Genomic DNA, 18141 nt, shown 5'->3' on the forward strand with positions numbered 1-18141 from the left:
GTCAGCGTCCATTCAGCCCATACAGGAGTGTCAATGACGCCTAGTGTGAAGCTGCTGCATCATAGTGTTATGAGACCACAGAAAACACACACTCGCACACACAGAAAGTCTGTTCCATTGAGCCGACTTTGAGTCATGGCGGCCGCAGCTGACCAAGTTCCACAAGCAGACGTCCAGTCTGTAAGCACAGGACTCCTTTCCTAAAAGCGTGTAGGTGTGCGCTCTGTACGTGTCCGTTGAGCATGTGTTTATTTGTGTGTGTGTGTGCGCTCAAAAGTGTGCGGGCGTCTTCACCTCCACACGTGTCCACAGGGAGCGGAAGGTGACCAATGCTGCTACCCAGTCATCCCGCTCCCTCCACTCCCTCTGTGACCAGTTGGTACTTGGTGCCCAGTGTCCTGTGGCCAGCCAGTGGGCAGTGCTGTCAGTGATACCCGCCCATGAGCCTGACTCACATCATAAGGCCCCCATTGTGTTCACAGGCTGGATTGGGTCTCACTCAGCGTGTCATTCAGCAGCCACTTGTATAACCAGGAGACATTCTGGTGCCTGCTTCTGTTTCTGGTTCTTACTTTCTTGCCAGCCACACAGAGCCACTCTGTTCTGTCTTTGGGCTTATTTAACTTTAATTTGGGAGGTTCTACCAAAGCGCCTTACTTAGCTCCTGCTCGACTCCTCTCGAAGTCAAATAGATTTATGTGAACACAATTGTGGCAAAGTACTTATGAGATAATGTCTACGAGTTCACATGGTCTGCCTTGTTTGTTTACATGGGTGAATTTATTTGTCAGGGACAGCAAGGGGCTACATGTGCCAGAATCATCACGTGTCTGGCATATAATTTGGAAAACAGAATATCAGCACGCCTGCTGTTTGTGAGTAAACAGAGTAATAGAAATCAAAGTGAGAATGGAATTCACAGTTGAAGGTCGTCGTATTCGTAACATCTGCGCCCATTTTCTCAGTATTTAGTTGTTTGATTGTCGTCTATTTTGGATAAGGAGAGCATGTTCAGAAACAATGTTCTTCTTGTATTCCCTGCAGTGTTTTGAGAGCAAAAGGAATTTTGCTCTTGTGTTTGTCAGCTGTTTGATATGAATTTTTCTCTTTGGACTCACAACTGTCTAAAATCCCAAGAGAAGATGAAATAAGGCGAAATTATTGATGCGTGGGTGGATCTGAAGGGTCTTTATAGTCATCGCCAGCACAAGATCGTCAGCGTCTCAGATAAACACTTCCTTCTCTCGTCTTCTGTTGTTCTCATTCCCTCGACTCTGCCCTCTCTTAGATGTTCGTGCGGCCAGGGAGCAGATGCACATAGGAGGAGTGACCTATCCCACACTGCCCCTGCAAGAGGCAGTGCCCCGTCCCCAGTCAGGTTATGGCCACCACTCAGCTGCCTGCTCCCCAACAGGCTCCTTCGCCGGATCCCTACCTCCTCAACCCCACAGTGCCTACTTCAGTGGAATGACTGGCCCTCAGCACCCCTTCTACAACCGGGTGAGACAAAACAGGGACTCGTGTTAAGATAACCAGTCCTCTACGTACTCCTCAGGTGAAAATGTCATCTTCCTGGTAATCACAAAAAAGTATATTGTGGTCAGTATCTGCACGACATGAAATGAAACTGAAATTTGCAGACACCATCTCAACAGTAGCTACAACCACAAGCAACTTTCAAGTTCTAGCTGCTCAGTTCTCTGCATGTTTTTGAAAAGTTGAGCCACTCAACAGGTGAATTTGTGTACAGTAAAGCAATTAGATTTTTCCCCCATAACATTTTGTGTTATGTGTGCATGAGCTCCCTCATATTATTTTATGATTTTTCTTTTGTTTTGCCTCCCCTTCTCCTGCCCCCATCTGCCTCCCCTACATTCTTTCCTTCTCCCTTCATAGCCTTATTTCCCCCATCACGTGTATCACCTGCCACGGCATTACTCCCACCATTTCCCCTCATCCTCGCGCCCCTCCATTAAACCACCCGGTCTACCCCAGGACACCAATGGACTTGTAAGTACAGAAGAAGCACGAGGTCCGTTACATTTGCTTTCATCTCACACAAGGTGATTACAGCAGCAGCTATGCTGGTGTTAGTAGTGTTAATTTTATGCCACAACATCGCGTGCTTGGACTGATAGACAGTTTAAGCAGTCGTTATTGCTCTTATGGTTTGTCTGTCATCTAAATTACTTTGAGCAGTGCCTCCTAACTTTAAGAGAGGTCTTATTCTATAGATTAATATAAATAAACATGTAAGGTGTCAGGTTCAGGATGTGGGGCTTTTGTACCACTTAATGGTTAACCTGCTAACAAGTCCATTGTGTCAGTCTGCTGCGTTAACAAACCACAAACTCTGACCTCCTTTTCTTTTTCAACGCTTCCTCTTCTCTCATATACCTATTTTCTGATATCCTTCTGTCTCTCTATCTTTGTGTTTTAACTTTACATTATTTCATCAACTCCCACTGTTTTTAATATCACCCATTTTTTTTTACCAAGTGTGTGCTCAGCCACAGTCCAGCTCCTGACCCAACCTTTATTAACCTTCCTCCCTAAGCAATCCTTGTCTCCATTCTGCACCCATATTAGGATGTTATTACAGAGGATGCCAGAGAAGGCCTCCCCTCGTGTCCCTCTGACCCCACCATGGTAACCCAACTAATATCAGTAGACGTATTAGCACATTTATACATGGCTGTGGAACACAACATTAATGCAAATATGCAACTAGTCCCTCATCTGCCTGTTGGCCTGATACCTGAACTTCATTTGTTGTGTTGCATCCCTAAATTGCATGTCTGTATGTTTGACAGGCAGCTTATTTTGTTGTTGTGGTGTACAAAAACCAAGAGAATAAATACCACCTATTACTTGCTCTTCTGCACCTTCTGCGGCAAAATGCTAAAATACTTCAGCTGCATCCGGTGTGACTGTGACCTCCTACTAATCATTAAAAGCAGCATGTGGTTTTAGGCATTACATGTTGAAGGAAGTTGATTTTAGTGTAGGCACAGTACAAGTTCACATTCTCTTATAAATTCATTTTACTTCAAAAAGATTCCTGCACATGTGCGACGTGTGCTCAATCAAAAACTGCTGAGTTTATCTAGTGGACAACATGTGTGATGCTTTTGGTTTCCTCATACAAAAAATGGATGTAAAAGTGCTGTTAAGTTACATCAAGAAAGCGTGGAGTTGCACTGAAAAGAACTGAGCCTCTACGTGCACATATTCACACGTTTCAGGAGAAAGCAGCCACTATTAGAACAATCTGATGATAACACTACTCAGGAGATTTCTGCTCCACAAAGCCACTTATCAGGGCACTGCCAGCAAGCATTTAGAGGAGCAGTATGAAAGATTTAAATATAGATTACAGTGTAATGTTCCTTACCACAATCTCTGATCTGTCTGTGCTTTTCGGTCTCTAATTTTAAAATAAAATCCTGTCCATTATACCTTCATCACTGTCTTGAATTTTCATACCTATTTTGTTCCTCATATCATCCTCCTTCTCTTACCTCGTCAGTGTATATTTTCACATTTTCATCCTCTTTATGGTTCATGCTTTAATCCATCTGTACAGTCCTCACGTACGACTGTATTTCTCCAAATCTGCAAATGTGTATGTGTACATTTGTGCGCGACTCTTTGGATATGTAAGCAGGCCTAGCCCGGTGTAATTGCCTAGCTGATGTAAGTGCGAGTATGGATTCCTCTGGCTGCTGGGATTATCATCAGAGCAACTGTTGGGGCTGGCAACAAGCACACATACACTGACAATGAGCCCAGCGCTGGTAGAGCTTATCTCCTTACCAAGACGCTTCCTCCCTCACAGAGCTCTGTTTCCTCTTCCCCATCCTTCTGCCCTGAGCTCAGCCCAGCTGTAATTACAGTCTTATCACACACACACTGGGAGGGTTCACACAAACACACAGACACACAAGCAGACACACCCGCAGACATTCATGCCCTCACTCACTTTTCTTAGAAGACGCGCTTGCTGTCTGAATCAAGGAGCTGCATTCAAGGCCTTTCCTGAATTGAAACTTCTGTTTTTTCCGCGCAGAGTGAGAGATGTCTCATTCTCTCGGTGGGTCTTTCTCTCTGTCTCTGTGTCCTCCGCAATCCGTTCTGTCTGCAAAGATTATGGCAGTAGAAAGCCAGCCGACTCCAGTGAAAACAAAATCTCCTTGTCTAATAATTCGACTTCCAATAGCCTCTTCTTTTCCAGGCTGACGGCGTTGGCTGGCTGTGCTGCTGCTGCTGCTGCTGTTAAGGAGCTGTCTCTTCCCCTGCTGTGAGACAGATAAATGTCTGCGCTGTTGTCAGTGTCTCTCTTGTCCCCTGATGAAGAGTTCAACATGTGTGCTACTGTCTCTCTGCTTGTCCGTCTGTCTTCTGCGTAAATTTCTGCCTCCCCACCTTGTGTGTGTTTTCTTTTTCACAGGTACGGTTCTGGATTCACGGTGTTTTAAATGTCTGTGCGTATTTTTGTCTGACTACTTGTCTGTCTGCTTTTTTTGTCTCCTTATCAAGCATTTAAAGTCGATGCCTTACAAATTAAAGCAGGTACTCCTTTGAATTCATGGCTACCTCCATCTCCACATTCAGCCTTTTTCTCCATCGATCTATCCCTACCTCACCTCTGACACATTGGTTCATTACTACCCAGCATGCTGTAGAAAGAGTTATTTCTCAGTCACATTACGTTGAAGTCGATGCAAAACACAACTTAAGGTCCTACAGTAGTTAGATTCACTAACATAGATTCACCCTTTCGTAACACCTCGATTGTGTGGATGTGAACAGCAGTTAAACTCCCTGAGTGCTGGTCTTCATCTCCTCCATTACAGAAAGTTGGCACCTACTGTTGTGTACTGTATTGTAAGAGCTGATTATTTTTTTGTCTAACAACCACTCACAGTCCGGCTAAGCTCTGCTCTCCTCTCCCTCGAAACCAGAAACAAAGCCGGGGGGCTTAGTGTGAAGCCATGTCTTAATAGTGTTAATAGCCGGGCGGAGCAGAAGTAAAAGATGAGGGAGAGAGAAAGAGAGTGATGGAAAAGAGAGGAGAAGGTCAATGCAGGAGGCTGAGTGGGAAGGAATGTGAGAGGAAGGAAGGAAGGGAGGCAGGGAGAGAAAGAAGGAAGGAACGAGAACTTTGCTTGTCTCAAAGACAAGCAGAGCCAGGGGGAGAGAGGGGTGAGTGAGAAAAGGGAGGGGAGTGGGATAAAGGAGGGTGGATGAGGTTTGTTTGGTTCTCGTGCCAGCGTGTGGCATGCTGTCTGTCTGTGAGGCCTTAGACAGCATCAACAGGCAACTGGTATTAGTCACATCAAGCCTTGTAGCTGCTCGACTGCGGCGGCCGCGTCGTTCCAGCTCGGCTCGCAGACTCCAGCCCTTAAGTGTTGTGCACACACTTCATGTGCTTATGTATACACCGAGAGAAAAGAATAAGAGCAGGTACCAGTGTATTTGGATAGGTTGGCAGTTTTGTTTACTTTTACACTTACACTGTGTGACTGATAGGGAGAATTACTGTGTGGGATTGTGGTTTTGCACCTCTGTGTGCCTCGCAGTAACAGGCCTGCACGTCTCTTTGCCAGGAATTGTTGCTCGATTTGCCCTAATCAGTGTGTTAGGAGTGATGAGTTGCTCTAACAGTGTGTGTGTGAGTTTACCCTGGTAGCCTTTATTCATGAAAAACTCTCTGAATATGTTGTTTACATTCTAATGGTATGTTTACGTGTGATGTTGTGTAGATGTGTCCTGCAGTCCTGCTCAGCTCGCTGAACACGGATGCAGTGTGTGAGCGTCTCAGACAGATTGATGGAATCGACCCCAACATGCTGTCTCAGTACACTTCCACTATCAAGAAGGTACGAGTGTTTAACTTTCAAAATGATTTAGCTGAATATACCAATTATGTTTGCTCTACCAGTTATTTGGATAGTCAGTGAACATTTTCTCTTTGTGTGGCTTTTTTGTCCTCACAGTTTTCTCCACTCTGTCTCTCCACTCGAATGTGTTTATTTGCTACATTCGTGAATTTAATTAATGTGTGAACAAACCAATTGGTCCCTCTTCTGTCAATTGCAGGCTAATATAAATGGCCGGGTGCTTACTCACTGCAACCTGGATGAGCTGAAGAAAGAGATGGAGATGAACTTTGGCGACTGGCAGCTCTTCAGGGGAATGGTGAGACTGATATATCATTTTAGAACGGGACTGGAATGGAAAGTTTTTGTTTTGTTAGAGTAAAGACCTGAAAAACAGTCTGTTCTCAGTAGCATACGTTCTCCTCATAGTGTGATACTTTGCAGACACTTAACTCTGCCAGTGCCCTTCTGTTGATACGTCAACTCTGGTTTATTCCACAACGAAGCAAGACAGCATCTCATAATAAGACATCTTGTGCTGCACTGCGATATTGGGATAGAGATTTTATTATCCGTATTACGAGAAGGCCGCTAGTCAGTCAGCCAGGAGTCCAGTCAGCTGAGCCGGGGCTGAAATCACTTACACATGTAGCCAGCTCCACTTCATCAAATGTCAGTGTGTGATCCTAATGCCAAAGCAGTGCCCCGGATCGGTCGTGCTTTACCGGGGATTCGATGCAGAGCTCGCATAGAAGCAGCTGGAAAGTGCAGTGGCCTTATGGCTCCATGTAAAAACCAGTGTTGTGTTGCCAGGATGCAGCCAGCTCATCCATCTGGTTCAAGATGGCTGACTGATATCTGGATGAAGGGAGGTTATTGTTGGGGAGCATGGCACAGCTGAATAGCTTTACTTAAGAACCGGCTCTCAATTCTCCTTTCATAAGCCCACGCTTTTATTGTTGGTGCTGTTTAACATACTTGTTTAGTATGTCATGTGCTTTGAGAAAACGTGTTTACAGTTAAGTGTCCCTCAACCAAAGCTAAATGACTGGTTTATCTAATATATCGAACTGTATTTTATAAGGTGATGGAACAACGGCATGCTGAAAGCCAGGCAGTGCTGCAGGATGAATCCCGAGCTGCTAGCGAGCAGGGCAGCAGTGTGCACCACGGGGAGGCCACCAGACGCTCAGGAGGAGCCCAGCATGAAGCAGCGACCTTCAGCCTCAACCTCAGCTTCGAGGAGCTCAGTGGAGTGGGGCTGGAGGAGCCACCGAGACGCAACAACAACAACTCGCACTGGCCGGTCAGTCTTTCTGTCCGGAGCTTGGTTTACATATACCACAGCAGCTGATGCAATGGGACAAACAGTCATGTCATAGTCACACGTACAGATGTGCAAAAGAGATAAAAACTATTAAAGTTGCTCTTTGAAACTTAAGTGTGAGCATGCAACACTTTCAAATGGAACTGAAAGATCACACCCCAAACTGTCAGATAGCCATGTGTCCACATGCATCAAAACAATGTGCTGGTGGTCTCAGAAGTTTCACATTAATGTGGTTTTAAGTGAGAAAAGAGCACAGCAGAGGAAGCCAACAGTGCTCTTGAAATTGGCAGAAAATACACACAAACACTGCAGCACACCTAAAGGTGTCAAGGGGCCCCATGTTCATGATTTTCACCTTCCTTATTCCCAATTTACAAAATCTCCCAGACACGAGCAAACACTCACACGGAGACAGCTGGCTCTGTTTCTATTTTATATGATCTCACTTTGTGATTTGTTTCAAATATAAATTCAACAGTGAAAATACAGCACAGCTCTCATTGCCACTCCGTCTGCACTCTTTGCCAGTAACTTGTTTCACTTCCAGTTGTCATATGCTAAATATTTCCTTGTTCACGAAGTCATTTTAACACAATATTTTAGTACATGCCATATTTAGTTTTATATTTAGGTGACTTGCTCTCAGCGTTAACATCTCACATTAATACAACACTCACTATGAAGTCGGTGACAATCATATTTCTCAGTAAACTCAGGAGGATCTTTGCACACCATCCCAACTTTTTTCTCATCTTGTCAGGTGGCAAATCACCGCACTTCAAGCATGTCCAGCCTAAACTCCCAGGAATCCTCTAATGACATCTGCAAGCTGACAGACAAGCAGCAGGCTGAGTATCGTGATGCCTACAGGGAGTACATCGCTCAGATGGCCCAGCTGGAGATGTCCGGCAGTGGGGGAGAGAGGCCCGTACAGCCCCACCCTGGACAGTTCCTTCAGGCTGCCAGCTCAGAGGACAAAGGGGTGGGTGGACAGTCACAAGTACACTGTCATGTTTTTATCGTCATATCACTAATGACAGAAATGGTTCAGTCCAATAAACCCCCAAAGTCAGATTACAGTAAAGAGCCATGTGGTTTGTTGTTTTCATTAACTTATGTGGACGCGGTTCTGAGGTCGATCTGTATGTTCTAAAACTTATGTTTTTTAAAGTTGAATTTCTCTGGGCTGTGTAACAGCAAGAATCTTAGTCTGAGCTAGGAAAGTAGAGATCGCTGCTTCTTGCATTTCTTAATTATTGGCTTTACCCTTTGTTTCTCTTGGCACTAAAGGTAGCCAGAGGAGTACCGTCTTGAGAGGCCTCTCAGAGGCCAACAGCACAGGATACTGCATGTTTTTATGTTCTCCTCATTGAATCCTCTTCACTCTCCTCAGGTCAAGGAAGGAGCTGACCAAGACAGCCGCAAGTCCTTCACCAAGAGAGGCTCCAAGAGTAGCGATGCCACAGATTTTGCCTCAGGGACCGATGCTCAGCCTCTAGATCCGATCAGTGAAGAGGATGAGAAGCTAGACCACAGCTCATCCTCCAGGACCTCAGGCTGCAGAAAGAAGGCAGCAGGATCATACTATCACAAGCTGCCCAACGATGAAGACTCAGGCCCAGAAGAAGCTGACAACACCACACCTCTCCTCCACAAAGAGGCAAGAGCTGATGCTCTGTCTTCCCAAGGAGGCTCCCAGCCCACTGGGCTTTTGACCAAGCCTGGCTTCCTCAATGAAATCCTCTTGGATAAGAAGGACTCGTCCGATTCAGGGATGCGCTCCAGTGACAGTTCCTCAGACCGCTCCCTCGAGGAGGCCGAAGGAGACACCGACAGAGAGAGAGAAGCCACGAAGCACAGTCTGATTGAACTGGAGCTGGAGGGGTTGGTGAAGAAGAGAGGCCTCCTCCCCAGCAGCCTGAGCGGCCTCGGGGACCCCACTGTGGCCCGCATGTCCATCTGCTCCGAGGCTCCGTCCGAAGCCAGCCTAATGGCCAGCAGCCCAGATGAGGGATGGCCGTCCAGCGGGGTCAGCAACCTCAACCGCACCGTCAGTAACACCACCCTTAATAACAACACCAGCAGCCCTACCGACACCAACACTAACACCAACAACAGCCATCAGCACCAGGCTAACATCACAGGCACAGAGTCCACCACCTCCTCCTCCTCCTCCTCCAGCATCGTCTCGCCAGCTGTCATCATCACCCCTGGTAGCAGTACTGCCAACACCACGGCTGCCACCATCCACCACAACCAGAACCTGCGCACCATCAGTCTGGGAGACGAGCGGGAGAGTGTCCTCTGAGAAGCCATATGTGTTCATTATTCTAAGAAGGGTCATGTAGGCTGTTGTTGTTGGTGACACAGTTGTACTGCTGATGTTGTGACGTGTTCCAAAGAATTAGAGTAGCTATCAGTGTTCTGAAAATGTTGAAAGTGTTGGTGTAATTTAAGGGTAGTGCGTCTAAAAGATTCAAATATTTGTTAGGTAAGAAAAACAATCACCTCTATATAAAGGACGTGATATAGTTACATTTTGAAAGTTAGTGTTACCAAAAACATTTCAGTCGGGTCAAATCATAGTTGATTTCTCTCATGTTACAAAAATTTTGTCGTCTCATATTTGGATAGTAAGTGTAATTTATCTCCCATATGAAAGTGGTGCCGTTGTGTGAAGTCTGTGTGTTTAGTGAAGGAATCCTTACATAACGTGTTTGAGAAAAGGTAGTCACGACTGGAGGATCTTAGCAATGTTACCGAAGTGTTGTGTCTCCAAAGCGTATCGTGCAGTGCTGTTTGTAGTTGAAACATTTCAAATAGATGAAATCTACGTAGACAGTGGTGCAGTGCCGTGTTGGTAGTTTCTGTGATAAAGAAGCGCATGAACTAGATTCCAAAGGGGTGTTTGTCTTTTCCAAAGTACCTGGTGAAAGTGCAAATCAATAAATATTTTTGCTGTGTGGACCCTTAAAATCAGTCTGATGCATTTTCTTGTAGGAAAATCTGCTGTCTGTGCATTGCTAACCAAAGTTTTTTATTATTTTCAACAGCTGCGTATTTCATTCTTTAGTTTAAAAGGGTGACAGGCAAAGGGAGGTCGTCACTGGCAGCATTTATTTTCACCGATAGATGGCGCACTCTCCATACAAACGTGCTGCTGGCTCGTTGTATGGACACTGCCTGTCACTATGACAAACTACTGAGGACTAACAGCTTCAGCCCCAAAGTGGGATTCAGGGATCTGCATAGAAACCCTCAAGGCGTATTATTAGGGCACTTTTGTATCTAACTAACCGAGTCTTAACTGAAAATCATATGTAATATTGTTCTCATTTGTTATAGTTTTTTCGTGTGTGTTCTATTATGTAAAAAGCGATTTGTTTCCCCACAGCTGATCAAGAAAGCTCCAGCAAAGTGGTCCTTGGGGCAAAGTAATCAAATGTGGCTCCACAGATTAGTTGGTGGTATGACAATATTTGAGAAACCATGCTGCACTGTAAAGGAGGTGATGGCTTTTCACTACATGATACTAATTATGACACCCAGCGGCCCATATTAACCCCCCTCTGCCCTTTTTACCCTCACTCACTTTAGCCCTTTGATGCCTTCTCCACTACAAAGCATTGACCGGGTGGCCTTCAAGACTTCCGCTGGGCTTGGTGATCTTGAACTCCCTCAGGTGTTTCAGCACCTGGATCAGTAAGTAAATCCCTCTTGACTTTTATATCAACTGCTAATTTTTCCACCGGCAATTTCATGTGGCTGATGATGCCAAACTTTACGCACCAGCGCTGTCAAATTTGAGATGCAACTGGCAACCTTTAGTCACCAAAAGCAGCACAGGCCTTTACCAAATTTAAAAATGTCTAAAATTAATACAAAAGCAATTCATCCAAGCAGTAAATGGAACATTATAGAATCAGTAACGCATCACACATCCAGTTTCACCTCAACTTTCCACAGTTGCCAACCATTTAGAGCCACATAGTCTCTGCACAGTGCTTAAATGGCTCAGACTGCCACTTTAAACCATTTAATCCTATTTACTTTACATAGCATGTGAGAAAGTAAAAGTGCAGTCAGTCAGTGCGCCCTAAATACGCCTTTATGCAACCGTGCGCCTCCAGGTCGTGTTTGCCTTGGGGAAATGTTGACGCGGTGTTTTGCACCATTATAGGTCACATACTGCAGGTCTGATAAGGACACTTTGTTGTGGGATTTGTTGTGAAGCGCCTCACATGTTCTCCATACATTCAGCGCGGTCATACCCCATAACAGAAGCGAGTCAGCTGGACGTGCAGCTGGGTAACTGATTTTTACGCACCGGTTTAATACCCCCCCCCCCAACCCAAAACAAAAAAACACACACACATCCCCAGAGCTGTAGTGGTTTTTCCCCCAAAAGAAACATGTTCAGCTTGCGTTTTCGATTTATTTTGTATAAAAAGGTACAATTTACATTACTTTTATAAAAAGTTTCAGCATAATTAAGTACAACATTACACTTTTGCAGAAGTGTCAAATTCCTGCAACTATACAAGATAAACTCCCGACTGAGAGTTCACAAGGTTTCATTCTTTCATTTTAACGTTTTTTTCCTCTTTAAAACAACGTCCAGTCCTTCATGTGCCAACAATTCTGACAAGACAAGACTAAACTTTTTACAGTAACTAACCAAAGTTGTCTGTTCTATTCACGTTCCCACCTCCGCAAAAAAGCGAAGACTTCAACGAGGAGAGAGAGAGAGAGAGAGAGACAAGGGGGGCGTGAGGAGAGGACAAGGGGGAGGGAATAATCCTTGTGACAATAATCTCGTTTTTCCTCCCGCTGTCGGGAATATAACGCGCCTTCCATTTTCCAGAAAGGACCCACAAATAATAATAATAAAAAAAAGTCTTAAGTTAAATAATAATGAAGTGTCCAAACAGAAAACACATCACATAAGATTGTCCCATTATAAGCAAAAAAAAAAAAAAAAAGTCTCTTGATTTCAGCGTCAGAAAAGTAAAAAAAAAAAAAAAAAAAAAAAAAATCCAGGCCTGGAGGACAGAGGCTTGGAGGGGTTTTGGAGAGAGAGAAGGGGGGAAAGTCCTGCTCCCCAGGTCCTGTACGTGTGTCTCTGTGTGTGTGTGTTTTGCGTCTTGACCAAACACCTGCAAAAGATTGAGAAAGAGAGGCGTGTTTAGAAAATGCAAACAGGGCAGAGATCCGGACAGACTGGCGCCAGGGAGGAAGCCGCAGTTTTTAACATTTAACCAAACACTCCCAATACTAAGCAAACGCTGCGCTCCAGATGTACACACACACACACACACACACACACACACACACACACACACACACACACACACACACACACACACACACACACACACACACACACACACACACACACACACACACACACACACACACACACACACACACACACACACACACACACACACACACACACACACACACACACACACACAGAGGGAAAGGAGGGAGGATGGGGGTGAGGAGGAGGAGGAGGCGCGCACACACACACACACTTTTCGCACAACTTCAGCCTACAATCTGGGGAAGAATCAGCGTAATTGCCGCTCAGCTGGCGCCTACCCACTTCTTGTACCAATTATGTGCAGACATCGTAGTAGCAGTAATCCAAACAGCCATTATTTTCCTGTTGCAGATGCTCTTCATTATAGACACAAGAGGGTCTAATACAACCCTGACGACTGCTACTTATATACAGTAAACCAAAGGCAGCCTGGAAAGAATATCTTTTTTTTTTAATCATAAAAATCTGGCACCTGAATATCTTTGGACACACAGATGAGAATAATCTGGGTCATCTTTTTCCTTACACAGTAAAGTCCAATGTTTTTTGTTTTTTTTTTTAAATTGAGATAAATATGATCCAGAAATTGACTGGCCCGTCCCCTTGTCATAACTGACGCCCCAGTGTCGCAGCGCATTCTCATGCACACACACACACACACACAAAACATATTGGGACCATTACAGCGACGTGGAGACGACATTAGCGAGGGAACAAATGGATTGGTAAATGGTAATTCTAGCCCATTCTGCTCCAGCAGACTGGGAGACAGGCTGTAGCGGAGCCTAAAAGCCCTGGACAGAATGCAGCAGCAGACATGAGGACAGCCTACTTACCGCTTTAACGATGCAGAGTCCGGCTGTCATCTGTCATCAGCTCTGATGGCAACTCCGGGGACTGAAAACAAACAAACAAACAGACCAAATGTTAATTCTTTTACGCAGCATCCGATCGAGGTGTCTGGCAGTTTTGCAACACTGTTATGTATGTAGGTCGAATCTCTTCCTCATCTTGATTCTGAACAAAAGGAAGAAAGAGAGGAAGAAGAAGAAGAAAACATGCCATTTTCCTTCTCCAACAAGCCATTTTGTGCGAGTTACGCATAGGCTACAAAAGGCGCACTGCTTATGCGCACGAATAGCAATAATAGTAAGAATGAAAAGCCACCAAACATGTTTCACAAACACACCAGACCGGTCGTTCTCCAGTTCGGGTGCGTGCTCAGCTACGGTGTAATTACCTGTAATGACAGAATGCTGATATCTGTGTTGAGGGTGGTCAGAGGGGTCCTGGATGGAGTCTGCCCCGGCCGCGAAGGGTGATGCAGGCTGGTTAGTGCGACACTGGAGTCCAGCGCGATCTGCAGGTCCAGGATGTAGTCGATGACATGCTGCAGGATTTCCATCTTGCTGACGTTCTTGTTCTGGGGGATGCTGGGCACCAGCTCCTTCAGCTTGGAGTAGCAGTCGTTCATGTTGTACAGCAGGCTGAGCGGGTCATCCACCGGGGTCTTGCTCCGAGAGATTCCCAAGGAGTGCTCTGATAAATTCGCGTTGCTTTTCCGGAAGGACCGCACGGGGCTTATTGCTTTCATTTTGTTGTTTTTGTCAGTGTTAAGTTAAAGCGACGAGAGGAGGTTTTTTTTTCTAACGCTTGTGTCGATATCTCGCTTCTTTTAAGTCCTATTTCTGCCAGACGATCGGTGATCAGACTGGATTACCTAGCTGTCAGTGTGCTTTATATAGGCAGCAGGCTGGGCATGCGACACGGGCGGGTCAAACGCGCTCATTGGAAGCAAGTTAAACGTCACTCAACGCCTCTCGGCCCTCCTATTGGCTCTTCACGCTCAGATCCCACCTCTTTTCCGCCGCGTTACCAGTGGCAACGCATGTTGGAGGCGGAACCCAGAGGGCGCCTCAGCAGCTCCGGTGGGCAATTTGGAAAATTAAGCCCTTACCTGTTTCTGATCAAGAAAATTAATGGTTCACATGGATGTCAGTTGACAATGGCAAGGCGTGAACCCACGTCTGAACCTTTGCCTGCACGTTTAAATCAGATTTTAAGATCCTGTAATGAAGATCAGTGTATTTGGGAATGTATGTTTAAAAGTCAGAAGCATGCTGAATAAAAATTCTAACATATATGGGACAGTGCAAAAGTTTCTCTCTGATAAAAAGTTACTGGCAGAACACTCTATTCCTAATCAGCCAAGCTTCCAACACATCCAGGTGATGTGTGGTTTTTGGAGGTGTGGAGCGGTGATGATGGGGAACCATATCAGGCGCGCCTGATGATTCTTAATTCACACCAGCCCGGACCGGTGTGAAAGCAAATTTCTGAGACTGAACAGCAAACTGAGAGAGCCTCGGTCAGGGAAATGTTTGAGAGGCAAATCGAAACAGTTTCCAGAAAGAAAATGGTCAGATTTCTTTTTTGGCTTTTTACGCACAAATGAGGGGAGAAAATGCGCATCTGTGCAGGACTTGAGTTTGGAGATCTTTATGAGTTTATGAAGTGGCAGAAATTCAGAATTCTCATGATTAATTAGAAAGTGTATTTTCGCACTTAAAGTGCAGTAGACATGGTGCATAACAGCGCTGATCAGAGGGTGAATAAACGGTGAGTTGATGTTAACTTCAGTGAATCTATGATCACAGTGGTCTTATAGTAATTTAAGGTCTACTGTATGCATTGCATCTAGACGCGTATTTCTGCGCAAAAGAGCAACTTTGCGCACCCCTGCATGGTCGCAATCTGAGTGTAGTGTATGTCAAAGTGCATTCCGTGTTGGCCTACAAACGTCCTTTCATATCTGAGCACGTGAGGAGGTGATTAACTACAATTGACACTTTAATGTTTTCTGAATGAGCCATTTGTTTGTTGGAATTACACGCTTCATTCTTCAGCTGGAGGTGACGGGGGGCTGTTTGATACTGCACTAAGTAATTGCCCCCTGGGGCATTTGGAGACTGCTGTGATGTGCTTGATTTTTTTTTTTTTTGGCTTTGTGGTTTAAATTGAAGAAAATGAATCAATGTGAGTGATAAAATTAGAAGATCGGTGTGAAACTTTGGCTTAAATGGGGAGATTCTGAGACTTTAGGTAACAGGGAAAGACATTATAATTTTTAATGTTTTTGGTTTATTCAAATATTTGCATGTCTATTCAGCTGAAATGACGAAACAAAGAAATCCCCAAAACCAAAATAATCCCAAAGCTACAGTGGACAAGAGGGAAAGCAGGTTAAGGCAGGCTGGATCATCGTCAGACGCTCTAGGCTTTGAAAATGAAAATCGCTCTAACATGTAATAATTAATGATGATTTTTGAGTCCGAAAATGCTAGTCAGTAAAATTTATCTGAAAAGTGCTTTGCAGGATTGTCTTTTTTTTATTTTAAATCCAGCAAAACACCATCTGTGCCATTGTTTTTACGCGCGGTTCGTATTCACGGGCAGCTTCTCCGTCAGCTGTCTGACGATCCTGTGTGTTTTTTATGCATTTCTAATATAATCTGGAGCTCCTGCAGTCTGTGTCCACATCTGGTGCAATAGGATTTTTCCATTTTCTCCCCTTCTTCCTTTCGCTCCTGCAGATGTGTACGCTTCGCCCCTGACTGATGCCTGACAGACAGGTGATGGATTGGCGCAAGAGCACGTCGGTGCAAAGCCGAGCGAACCGGCGGCGGCGGCAGCCTCACCCTCTCTCCCTCTCCTCTCCCCTGCTCCTCCTCTCCTCCTTCTTTCTCTCTCGCGCTGCCTCTTGGAGCAGACTCTCTGGCGCCGGCGCCGTGACGTCACCCCATTCACAGCAGCCCTCGAGCCAGCCCTCGCGGCGCCGCTGAGGCGGTTTCCATGGAGACGGGGTTTCGGGGATGTCAGTCGGAGGTGGGTTCTCAGCTGATCAACCCGCGGGGCCGAACCGGGGAGGCTCGACAGCACCGGGGACCGGTTTGGGGCCTCTGCGGGACTCTGATGTGCTGCCGGTGCTGCTTTCAGGGACAAATGTTCAAACTCACCACTGAGGGGATGTAACTAACATTTACTCACAATTGTAGGGTCGGTTTGCCTCTAGAGTGTTTCAGTTTGATGCAGCGTTATTCTGCAGGACAGATGAGAGGGAAACAGGTCTACTTTTACCTCCATTGTGTTTACCTGACATCTATAGTTACTTTACAGGTTGAGATTTAACATATAAAACAAGGTGATCTTCCAAGACATGGTGCACAGCTGTGGATTTAAGACGATTTAAGCTGCTCAGTAGTATATAAAATAACTACCAATAATAAGAGGCATATGTATTGTAAAGATTTTTATTTTAAGTATGCTACATACCTAATTAAGTTACACATTGAATGCAGGACTGTTACATCTGAGTACTTGTGCTGTGCATACCTGCTACCTTTATCTAAGTAAAGGGGCCAAAGACATCATCCACCATTCAAATCCTTCAGTGTTTTTTATCCTTTATTTATTGCCATAATCTTTCAAGCATGACACAGAAGCAAAAGAGATATAGTAATTTTTTTCCAACAAACTTCTTTAAATTGAATTGAAATAAATTCAACCTTTTAAATTTAGTTTTGTACTTTTTCCTTATTTTTTTTCCAAAACAAACCAACTTCTGTAATTGATAGTGTGTAATTTTGAGTTATTTTACTTTGCATTACTGTTACTTATATACGAGTAAAAGCTGAATACATCCTCCACTACCGGTATCCTGCAAGTTATTCCTTTAATCAATGCTATAATCTTTCATGTATGGGACCAAATTTGCTGCATCCCTCCTTTTTTTCTGAAATGCACTTAAAATCTATTTGTCTTTAACTCACATTGAGAGAAGAATAGGCTTTAGGCATGCTTTCAATCATATAAGCTTATTTTTAAGGAAAATAAGTAAGGAAAAAGTGCAAAAGTAAATGCAAAAGTTGGCTTTAGGTAAATTGTGACTACTTTTAATGCAGGACTGTAACTTTTGAGTGATGTCACTTTGCATTACTACTACTTTTGTTGATAAAAGGAGCTGAATACATCCTCCACCACTAAAGTCCAACAATTTCTTCCTCTCAGTATTGCCATAATCATTCATGTATTGGATCTAATTAACAGCATCTCTTTATTTTTGCTTTGATACGCCCATAAAATCTATTTGTGTTTAACCCAAACTGACAAAGAAAACAGCTTCAGGCATATGTTCATGAGTTTATTTTAAGAAAGTAAAGTACAAAAGCAAATTTAAAAGTTGACTTTCAGTCTGTTGCACTTCTACTTTCAATGCATGACTGCTACTTTTGAGTACTTTGCCTTACTGTTTTTATTATTTAAATTCCCCACTGAAATCTAGGAATTTCTTTCTTTCGTTGTTGCCATAATCTTTAATGTATGGGACTAAATTAACTGCAAATTAACAAAGGCAGTAAGGAGAGTGCAAAACCAAATTCAAAAAGTTTCATTTATGTGTATTTCACCTTCACTATTATGCAGCTGACATTTATTATAAGTTACTGTTCAAACTTTTCATTAGAGGGAAAGATCTTCTCTCCATGTTTGCCACTTATTTCCAGATGTGTCACTTTGATGATGAACCTCAGCTAAATTTGACCCAG

At 44.4% G+C, this 18141-nt stretch overlaps 2 protein-coding genes and 1 long non-coding RNA gene across 8 annotated transcripts in view; 2 read left to right on the forward strand and 1 right to left on the reverse strand.

The window, feature by feature from the left end:
- kidins220a (kinase D-interacting substrate 220a) overlaps positions 1-10188 on the forward strand; it is a 43832-nt gene extending 33644 nt beyond the window's left edge. For 3 of the 6 annotated variants that reach the window (XM_022197367.2, XM_022197385.2, XM_051955178.1), the window contains exons 25-32: positions 1289-1500; positions 1897-2010; positions 4540-4572; positions 5766-5882; positions 6103-6201; positions 6967-7188; positions 7973-8194; positions 8606-10188. In XM_022197367.2, coding sequence (XP_022053059.2) covers positions 1289-1500; positions 1897-2010; positions 4540-4572; positions 5766-5882; positions 6103-6201; positions 6967-7188; positions 7973-8194; positions 8606-9520 — 1934 coding nt within the window. In that variant the 3' untranslated portion in view covers positions 9521-10188. The remainder of the gene's footprint in view (positions 1-1288; positions 1501-1896; positions 2011-4539; positions 4573-5765; positions 5883-6102; positions 6202-6966; positions 7189-7972; positions 8195-8605) is intronic. The other 3 variants (XM_051955182.1, XM_051955193.1, XM_051955200.1) reach the window with 3 other exon arrangements.
- A 1439-nt stretch (positions 10189-11627) lies between these two features.
- id2a (inhibitor of DNA binding 2a) lies at positions 11628-14262 on the reverse strand. Its single transcript, XM_051955222.1, has 3 exons — positions 13779-14262; positions 13375-13435; positions 11628-12368 (listed from the first exon to the last, which is right to left on the reverse strand). Exons 1-2 carry the CDS (start codon positions 14130-14132, stop codon positions 13379-13381), a joined length of 411 nt encoding a protein of 136 aa, XP_051811182.1. The 5' UTR covers positions 14133-14262; the 3' UTR covers positions 11628-12368; positions 13375-13378.
- A 595-nt stretch (positions 14263-14857) lies between these two features.
- Positions 14858-17244, forward strand: LOC127536026 (uncharacterized). Its single transcript, XR_007945017.1, has 2 exons — positions 14858-15157; positions 16132-17244. It is a non-coding gene; the product is annotated as an uncharacterized LOC127536026 (long non-coding RNA).
- The last annotated feature ends 897 nt before the right edge of the window (positions 17245-18141 follow it).

This window comes from Acanthochromis polyacanthus, chromosome 1 (genome assembly GCF_021347895.1).
Source record: "Acanthochromis polyacanthus isolate Apoly-LR-REF ecotype Palm Island chromosome 1, KAUST_Apoly_ChrSc, whole genome shotgun sequence".
NCBI lineage: Eukaryota > Metazoa > Chordata > Actinopteri > Pomacentridae > Acanthochromis > Acanthochromis polyacanthus.

What these genes read in the sequence shown, in the direction of transcription:
- id2a (XM_051955222.1), bottom strand. Translation starts at nt 14,132, where the DNA reads ATGAAAGCAATAAGCCCCGTGCGGTCCTTCCGGAAAAGCAACGCGAAT. An exon ending in TCAGCATTCTGTCATTACAG is followed by an intron (nt 13,436 to 13,778) that starts GTAATTACACCG and finishes GTTTGTTTTCAG; the next exon opens with TCCCCGGAGTTGCCATCAGA.